At 42.6% G+C, this 10,000-nt stretch overlaps 1 protein-coding gene across 1 annotated transcript in view; it reads left to right on the top strand.

Annotated features, from left to right (window-relative positions):
- Positions 1-10,000, top strand: part of LOC119574504 — a 287,095-nt gene that overhangs the window by 234,172 nt on the left and 42,923 nt on the right. The window contains 1 exon segment of the mRNA XM_037921763.1: positions 8,129-8,340. Within this exon segment, the coding sequence (XP_037777691.1) occupies positions 8,129-8,340 (212 nt within the window).

Here is a 10,000-nt window from a genome sequence, read left to right as displayed (position 1 = left end):
GCGTCGATCATACATACATCAGCGCGCGTGCATGGGGGCTACACCTTTATTGGGATAGTGTATCATACAGGCTTGGAATACATTAGGGAATGTACATGCGCAGGTCTGAGATCTGTAGACTCGTGGCTGAAGCTTTGAGGTTAAGTTTGGTAGCCTTTAGGGGAAGTTGAGAAGGGTTTAGGTGAAGTTTTGGAAGCCCTCGGGGGAAGTTTGGAAGCTTCAGGGGAAATTTAGGTTGAAGTGTTGAAGTTTCCAGGTGATATTCTGAAGTTTTAAGGGGAAGTTCTAAACTCTGTAGGTGAAGTTGTAAAAATTTAGGTGAAGTATTGAAGTCTTAAGGGGAAGTTTTGAAGTCTTAAGGAAAGTTTTGATGTCTTTAGGGAAATTTTTGAAGTTTTAACTGGAATTATGAAGCTTTAGGTGAAGTATTGAAGTTTTTGTGAATTTTTTAGGGGACGTTATGAAGCTTCAGGTGAAATTAAGGGAATTAATGTAAGGTTTGGAGCTTGGAGAGCCAAGTTGGGAGGAAGATTTAGGGAAGGTTGAGGGAGTAACATTGAGGAAAGGCAAGTTTAAAGGGGAGTGAGAGGAAGGAGGAGGGCGAAGCGACAGGGACGGGGAGCGTGTGGGTGAAATAGGGAGTGGAATCCCGTAGACTAAAGCGGGTGATTCGGTTCCCCGTTTGGACTGGGGTTGGCGCGGCCGTCGTTTGGTTGTTTGCCTTGTTTCTAAGGGTGGCATCGCCGTTCTTTTTCCCTACATCGGAAGCGACGGGTGGGAAAGGTAGAGTGATTGTGGTTGGTGGTTGAAGTGACTTGCTCGGAGGATTTTTTTGTTCTCCCCTCATATCTTTCTGTCTATGTAATAATCTTCACATGTCTATCCATCTCTCGGTCTGTCTCTGATTTACACACACACACACACACACACACACACACACACACACACACACACACACACACACACACACACACACACACACACACACACACAAACACACACACACACACACACACACACCATACTTATATATCTACTTATATATGTACTTATATATGTATATATATATATATATATATATATGTATATATATATATATATATATATATATACATAAACAAAATTCCTTCTTGGGAGTAAAGTCATTCCATCGCTTCACTTATTAATTGTCTCATCAATACCCCCCCACCCTACCCCCTCTCTTTTCCCACTTGACCCCCCTCCCCCCCCCTCACGTAATTCAAGTGAAGAGGGTAGAGGGAGAGGGGGAGGGGGGGGGGGTGTCCCTTGGGCTCGAGCCACTTAATAGAGTCTTGTGCCTTCAGTATGTCTTGGCTGCGAGGGGGAGGCGGAAAGGGGTAGGTAGGAGTGTGTGTGTGTGTGTGTGTGTGTGTGTGTGTTGTGTTTGTGTGTGATGTGTGTGGGTGTGTGTGATGGGGTGAGGGGGGGGGTGGGGTAGGGGTGAGGTGCGAGACTGAGCCGGGGAAGAGCGGAGCTTCGGTTGTGTTGAAGGAAGTGGGAGGGGGCTGTGGGTGGTGGGCGTGGGATGTGGAGGTCGGGCGTGCCAAAGGGCTGGGTTTTGTCTTGTTTTTTTCATGGATTTCTGTTGTTGTCATTGTTTTTTCACAGTGGTATGTCATCGCTGCCAAGTCGGGTTTTGTTTCTGTGTTTCCTTATACCTTCTTGTAGTTGCTTTGCTTTTTTCATATTCGTCTTTTCATATCTTTTTCCTTTCATCCTCTCCATCGTTTTTTTCTCTCTGCCTATCCCATACGCCAAATTTTTTAGTATAGAGAGCTGTTAGAAAAAAATCTATAGAATTGTCTAATATACGTAACAGATATTAAAATTATTTATTACTCTTTTATAGAAGTTCCGTTCCCTCCTCCTGCTCTTCCTTCCTCCCTCCTAATCCTCCCCAACTCAATTATTCCACCGCGGCTCGTTTAAAAACAATCATGATTGTTAACTGATCCACACTCGTCTAAATTTTCTTAACTCTTTTGCTTCTAAATCCCATCCCATCCCCCTCCCCACCTCCTCCTAATCTCCCCACTCTTTTCCCCCCGCCTCGCTTCCCCCCTCCTGTCCTTCCCTTCCCCTCCCTCTTCTCTCCCTTTCTTTCCCTCCTCTTCCCCTGCCTCCCTTGCTCCCTCCCTTCCCCCCTCTCCCTCCCCCTCCTCTTCTCCTTCCTCCTCACCTCTTCTCCTTTGCCGTGCCCACTGCTTCCCTCTCTGCCTTCCCACCCCTCTACTCCTCTGCCTCCCACCGCCTTCCCCCTCCCCCCCCCCCCCGCATGCACCGTTAGCAGCCCCACCCAGTCAGCAGTTAAAATTGTAATCATGAGAATGGTAGTGCACCGTCGCACCATCCTTGAATTGTGGCTATGGTGACGGGTGATACGTTAGATATTTCATTCAGGGTGAGAAAAGAGTAGGTAAAAGAGAGGGAGAGGGAGGAAGAGGGAGGAAGAGGTGGGAAGAGGTGGGAAGAGGTGGGAAGAGGTGGGAAGAGGTGGGAAGAGGGAGGAAGAGGAGGAGAGAGAGGAAGAGAGAGGAAGAGAGAGGAAGAGAGAGGAAGAGAGAGGAAGAGAGAGAGAGAGAGAGAGAGAGAGAGAGAGAGAGAGAGAGATTGGAAAAACGTAATGAGTAAAGGAAAGAATGCAATGAAGACTGGTAAGAGCAAGATAGGAACAAAGTAATGAAACGTAGAAAGAGAAGAATGAAAGTGATGATAAATTTGAAAGAAAAACTGTAGATGTTGGGGGGGGATATATATATATATATATATATATATATATATATATATATATATATATACATACATATTTATATACACATATGTGTGTGTGTGTGTGTGTGTGTGTGTGTGTGTGTGTGTGTGTGTGTGTGTGTGTGTGTGTGTGTGTGTGTGTGTGTGTGTGTAGGTGTGGGAAAAAAAAAATATATATATAAGAAAGATAGAAGAAAGAAAACAAAAATAAGAATATCATCAAAATGATTAACGAAGATTAAAACAAAAACAAACAAACAAATGAAAGAAGAGCCACAACGCAAAAAAAAACTTTTCAGTAAAAATCACTCCCTATCCCAATCCCTATCATCGTAATCCCAAGGAAGTGCCATGAGAGCCAGTGTGTATGGCACTCGCTGGGGTGATTGGGGTCATGATGTGTTTAAAATGTGACGCCGAGATGTCTGATCGCGCGGGGATGTGTCATTTTTGTGTTAGGTGTTGGGAAGGATATCAACTTTATGTGTTGCTGTTGAAAGAGACAGACTGATTGGCACGGAGAGAGGAAGAGAGAGAAACAGGGAGAGGGAGAGAGAGATGGAGATGGAGATACATAGAGACAGAGATAGAGAGAGAGAGACAGAGACAGACAAACAGACAAAGAAACAGACACGTAAATAAGAGAGAATGACCAGGAGAGACGGACACACAGAGACTGGGCGCAAGAGAAAGGCTGAGAAAGATTCTGCGCCGGGGTTGGCGTGTCTGAATTGGTGATGCAATATATGGCACTTTTCGGGCCCGGAGACTTTTCCGGACTGGCACTCTGTAACGGATGGGTCGATAATGGGCGGAACATCCACGTTTTCTGTATGGAAGAAGGAAGAGGCAAAGGGAAGGAGTGGAGAGAGAGAGGGGAAGAGAGGTGGCAGAGAAAAAAAGGGTTGAGAGAGAGAGGGAGGAGAGGAAGAGAGAGAGATGGGGGGAGGAGAGGAAAGGAGAGAGAGAGAGGAGAGGAAAAGAGAGAGAGAGAGAGAGATAGGGAGGAGAAGAAGATAGAGATTTGATTTGGTTTGATTTGATTTATATATTATGTCCAGTGGAGGGATAAGAGGAAGATAGATAGAGAGAGAGACAGGACACACACACACACACACACACACACACACACACACACACACACACACACACACACACACACACACACACACACACACACACACACACACACACACACACACACACAAAAACAGACAGAAGGGCCTACAGACAAACAAACAGGGAGGGGGATGGAAGCGGCTGAGAAAGTGTGATTGAAACGGGAGGGTTCGGTGGGCGTGCTGGGGTGGGGGCGACGGGTGGGCGGGGTGGGGTGGGTGGCGAGGGGTTAATGCACCGCGCACTTTCACTGAAGAGAAAAAATATATATTACCTTTGTCATACGCTTAGATTTTGCGAGCGAGGATTGTCCCGGGATCAGCTCTCCGTCGAACGGTCTCGAAAATTGCTTTACCTGTTGGCCTGCAGAGTGCCTGCATGGTATTACATACTATTTTTATGGATTTTTATAGAATTATTTTTATGTGTGTGTGTGTGTGTGTGTGTGTGTGTGTGTGTGTGTGTGTGTGTGTGTGTGTGTGTGTGTGTGTGTGTGTGTGTTTGTGTTTGTTTGTTTGTGTTTTTACCTAGTTGGTCTTCCCTAGTTGTTTGAATACGGGGGAAGAGCTAAGCTCAGATGGTCCCGTCTGCTATGTTTAAATTATCGCACAACTTTTAAAATCTTTGGCACCTACAACGTTATTTGAAAGATTGTTCCATGTTTCAATAGTTCTGTTTGGGAAACAGAACTTTTTGACATCTTTCTCGCCTCTTTTTACTTTCAACTTTTCGTTATGTCCTCTCGTCCTTCATGCGTTCAAAATTATAAAGTCATATTTGTCTTTCTTCACCTTTCCCTGTAACATAATTGAACATCATAATCATGTCACCCCTTTTTCTTCTTTCTTCCAAAATAGTAAGTCCCGTTTTCCGTAGTCTTTCATCGTAGCTCATATCTCTTAGAGTAGGTGCCCATCTTGTGGCTGCTCTTTGAACCCTTTACGCTTTATCTATATCCTTTTTTAAGCGTGGACTCCATACCATTGCACTCTAGACCACTCTAGACCAGGTTTTGTGATGGTTGTAATGATCTTTTACCATATCTTCGTCCATATACACGAATGCTCTCTTCATGTTGGCAGTCAACCCTAGCATTTTATGGATATTTTCATTTATATGATCATCTGGGCTTAGGTTCCTGTTTGTGGTTATTCTAAGGCCCCTTTTTCCTTATCTGCTGGGATTAATACTGCATCTCCTAATTTGTATTGGTATTGGGATTTTTACTTTCTCCGAACATCTAATCTCTACTTTTACCCTTACTATTTATGTAGTTAAAGAAGAGTTTGGGTTGATTTGTACATTTATTGATTATATCCTTTTCAAAGTATAATTTCGCCTCCCTCATAGTTTGGGTATACTCATCTATGTCTGAGATCTAAGTCCTCTGAACCTCTTCCATAGGAACTCCTTGTTTTCTATTTTCTTGCATTTATCATTGAACCACTTTGGGCCATTTCTTGCTTCAGTTCTGAATCTTGATACAAAATTTTCTGCTCCTTTTTTGAATACTGCATTTCAAGGTTCTCTTCGCCCAAGAGATATTCGTAGTTTGTGCCATCAAGGAGATCTTTAAGGCTTTTATAATCACTTCTCTTGTAATTGTGCTTTCCCTCACTTACGATGAGTTTTTTTCTGTAGCAGATAGTATTTTAATTACTACATAGTCTCTTTTTTTCTAGAGGAGGACAGTGCTCCATATCCTTAATGTCAGTTTTATGCTTTGTGAATATTAGGTCATGCACAAACAATCTTCCTCGCCTTCTTACCCTGGTACGATCTGTTACATTTTGGAGAAGACGGAATTCATTTATGAATAGTAATTTTGCATTCCACGAATCTGGCTGAGCTCTGGGATCGAAACTTTCCCAGTCAATTTTGCTATTAAAATCCCCCGTTACAAGAATTTCTTTTGCTTTAGTTTCCGAAAGTTGTAGCAATTCTTCCAGGCTCTTTAACGTTTCCTGAATAAGTTTTTGGTAAATTTCTTGTGGCCATGAGGTGGCATGTACACGGTACACTGCACTATTTCTCTGTCAACTTTGGTCTTATTTTCTCTTATCCAGATTTTCTTACGTTCTTCTTGGGTGACCAGGACTTTAGCTTTCCTTATTACATCAGTTACCTTTTGCTTAATCGTGAATGTAACTTTTACAGGGCGTTTCTTTCCCTTTCGAATAACCCCAACTTCTTGAGCTATAATATTCTGCTACGAGCATTCGGGAATTATGAGTCTGAGAATATTGCCAATCAATTTCTTGTCTTCGTTGTATCGTTCGATTCCGTCTTCTATAACTATGACTATGGCCTTGTTTACATCAGCCGGATTAGCAATATTCCTTGCGTGTTGCCCAGGGTGGAACTTAAATTGTTTTTTTCTTTACCATCACTGCAAGCTGTCTCTTTAATTCTTCCTTTGTGATTTTGATGTCTTTTCTAACTTCTTTTCCCAATTCCTTTCACTGTTTCCTTTTTTTTCTTTCTTCGATTACCAGTCTTGGTTTCTACTTTTTCAACCGTTTCCTTGAGTTCTTTGATTTTCATGTCAGACTTTTCAGTATTATCTGTGTAAATTATCCAGCAATTCCTCTCAATTTTACGTTGTCTTCGCGTATTTTTTAAATATTCTGCCTCCAGACTGTCTATCTTGGCTTCAAGAGCCTCATTTCTTAACTGCTGCTTCCGCTAACTTCATTTTCCTGGTCTGATCTTAGTTCTTACCCATTAAACAAAGACAAAATCAGAGCTGAACTCGCGGTAACTTCTCTCCTTCATTACCTTCGCTCTCACGTCCCGCCAGTCTTTTTCAGATTTTCACTTCTTCGTTCACTTTATAACCCAAAATATTCTTTCAACATGAACTATGCACATTTACATAACCTCACGGTTAGCAGACTAGACCACTCATTGCTCGGTCTTCTCCGTATTCAACAGCATGTAAGAGCTGTACTGCAGTGGGCGATGCACTGCACTCTCCGTGTGTGTGTGTGTGTGTGTGTGTGTGTGTGTGTGTGTGTGTGTGTGTGTGTGTGTGTGTGTGTGTGTGTGTGTGTGTGTGTGTGTGTGTGTGTGTGTGCGTGCGTGCGTGCGTGCGTGCGTGCGTGCGTGCGTGCATGCGTGCGTGTGCGCGCATAACATGTATACCTGACATTCCATCGGCCGTTGCTTGATTATAAAAAAAAAGAAAATATACGTCAAGGAAGGGAACGGAAAATAATTAAAACATCTCTCTCAAAAAAAAAAAAATCAATTGCATATTTCCGCAAGACAAACCTTATTTTTTCCCGAAAGTTAACGTAGAATTTTGCGAACGAACGCGCTCGAAAGTGTCTCGGCGCATCCAGCCGACAGGAACCGCTTAACGAGGGAAGGTCTGGCCAAATGAGTAATTTTATTGATGGATGAGACGAGGCGGTAGTTATCAACAAACGAGTAATTCTCTATAAGTGAATGATTTCCGAGTATTAGTAAGTTACTCCATTGGTATTCAATTAACCTTTATCCACGCAGGTCATTCGCACTCCACCCCTTAATTAAGCGTCAATTAACAATTAACATATTAAGCAGGTAATCCACCTCCCCCCCCTCCCCCCAAGTAAGCTGATGATTACCCCCCCCCCCCCCGCTCTCACACACGCCCCAAGCGTTAAAAGGAGGTTTATTGAAATACTTATCATAGAATATAGTAATGGATTTTCATAATTAAATTAACGGGCTGAAAAAAAAACTTGGTATGGATGATAAGCAAATAACATAAGAGTAACGACGATAATGATAAGTATGATACTATTGATAATGATAAGAGTAAAGATAATAACAATAATAATGGTTATAAAAATGCTGGTAACTAACAGTAATAGTTATGAAAATTATGGTAATAATAATAAGCATATTTTTGATAATAATTTTGATACTGATGATAATAGTAATAATGATAATGGTAATAGTGATGAAAACAACAATAATATTAATAGTAATAACAAAAATAATAATGATGGTAATACTACAACAATCATGAGTATTGATAACAAAACAAAATGAATAATTAAGTTAACAATAATAGTAATAATAATAATAATAATAACAACAAAACAACAACAACAACAACAACAACAACATAAAAAAAAAAAAAAAAAAAACATAATAATAATAATAATAATAATAATAATAATAATAATAATGATAATAATAATCACAGCAAGACCACGTGACTAACGGCGCCCGTCCTCCCCCGCAGATGAGTCGACGGGGTCGCTTGACGAGGGCGTCGGCCAGAAGAGCGCCTCCCCGTCGCCGCTGGTGGGCTCCGCCGGCAGGATCTCCGGCAGGGAGTCCGTGGCGTCCCTGGCCTCCTCCACCGACAACTCCACGGCCACCCACCCCGACGAGGACATCGAGAGGCTCCTGCAGATCAATGAGAGGAAGAGGAACTCCCTCACCCCCCTTGGAGTAAGTCCCGGGTGCTTGTGTGTGTGTGGTTCCCTTGGGGGCATTGGGGTATGAGGTAACGGGGTATTGGGGTATGGGCGTATGAAGGTATTAGGGTATCGTGGTATGGGGGTATTTAGGTAACAGGGTGTTGAATATTAGGATATGGGAGTATTAGGGTATAGCTGTCGGGGAGGGGGATGGTTTATGTCAGAAGAAAGGATTATTATGAAGAGAATATTTGGATAGACAGATAAATAGATGAACTGAAATAGGTATATAAATCCACGTATTAATAAATAGGGTGTGATTATTTACTGGAGAATACGAAGTTGCGAATGGGTTAGTAAACTGATCAGTAGAGTCGACTGCATCAGTTAATAAGAGAAAGCAATTGGGGATTTATCTTGTAACGAGAAAATAGGGATTTATGCTTACGATTTACTTCTCTTTGAATCGTAGAGGATTAACTTTACGATAAGATTAGGCGAACCATTACTTTAGTATTTTATTGATATTAAGTACACTGTTCCTGACCATCTGGCTAGATAAATATTAATGATCAAATATTAATAGGTCAAAAGGGATGTTCGTTATCCTGTTAAATAGCGTTTGATAGATTATTCGCGGGAAGTTGAATCACGTGATCACTGAACCGAAAAATATGTGTTGCTCGGGGGAAAAAATGAAAATTGCATTGTGTGTGACAGATTTTGAAATTATGTTACATATTTATCTATTTTTAGTTGTTTTATGACTAAGTATATATTTTAGATGTTTTTTTATTGTTGATTTTGTATTATCTTAAGTGTTTATAGTTAAACCAGTTTTATGTATTTTTTTCTTTTTTAATCAATATTCTCAGATAACATATGAAATACATCACATGCGAAGGTAAATGAATGAATAGAAAAAAAAAGAATTAAAAAGTGAATCCTTACATCAACACAAATACATGACAAATGGCTGGATACACAAACTAATAATAAATAAGCATAGAGATACATAAGGGAATAAATAAACATGGAGATACATCCTACAAACAGAGGAAGCGATAAATAAGTAAATAAATGATTAGGGGAATAGATGGACCGATGATTTCCCCCCCCCCCCCCCGCGCTCCTGCCTCACGCCGGGTCCCTCGGGGCATTCACCCGGCAGGAGGAGGGGACGGGGGGGGGGTCATAACGCCACGGAGGGAGGGGAGGGGAAGGGGAGGGAGAAAGAGAGAGGGGGGAGGGGAAGGAATGAGGGTGAGAGAGAGAGGAGGGAGAAAGAGAGACGGGGAAGGGAGAGAGAGAAAGAGGGAGGGAAGGGAGAGAGAGAGAGAGAGAGAGAGAGAGAGAGAGAGAGAGGGGAAGGGGAGGGAAAGAGAGAGGAAAAGGGTGAAGGAGAGGGAGAAGAATGAGGGTAAGAGGGGGGGGGTGCCTAGAGGAAAGAGAGGGAGAGGAGCAGGAGGGAAGAGGAAGAAGAAGAGAAACGGCAAGGAGGAGGGGAGAGGAGGCAAGGGGGAGAGGGGGGAGGGGGGCAAAAGAGGGCAATGCGCGGGCCACGTCCTTGGCAGCGGCGCAAGGATTCGCGCACTTGTGGTTGCTTCGGACGTGGAGGAATGTGTCCGTACGCACGAGCGTGTACACATGTATGCGCGGCCGAGTGGGGAGATACATGCATACGTGGGTAC

Source organism: Penaeus monodon, chromosome 6 (genome assembly GCF_015228065.2).
Source record: "Penaeus monodon isolate SGIC_2016 chromosome 6, NSTDA_Pmon_1, whole genome shotgun sequence".
Classification (NCBI taxonomy): domain Eukaryota; kingdom Metazoa; phylum Arthropoda; class Malacostraca; order Decapoda; family Penaeidae; genus Penaeus; species Penaeus monodon.
The sequence above is the reverse complement of the archived record's forward strand: the minus strand, read 5'-3'. Positions and strand labels throughout refer to the sequence as shown.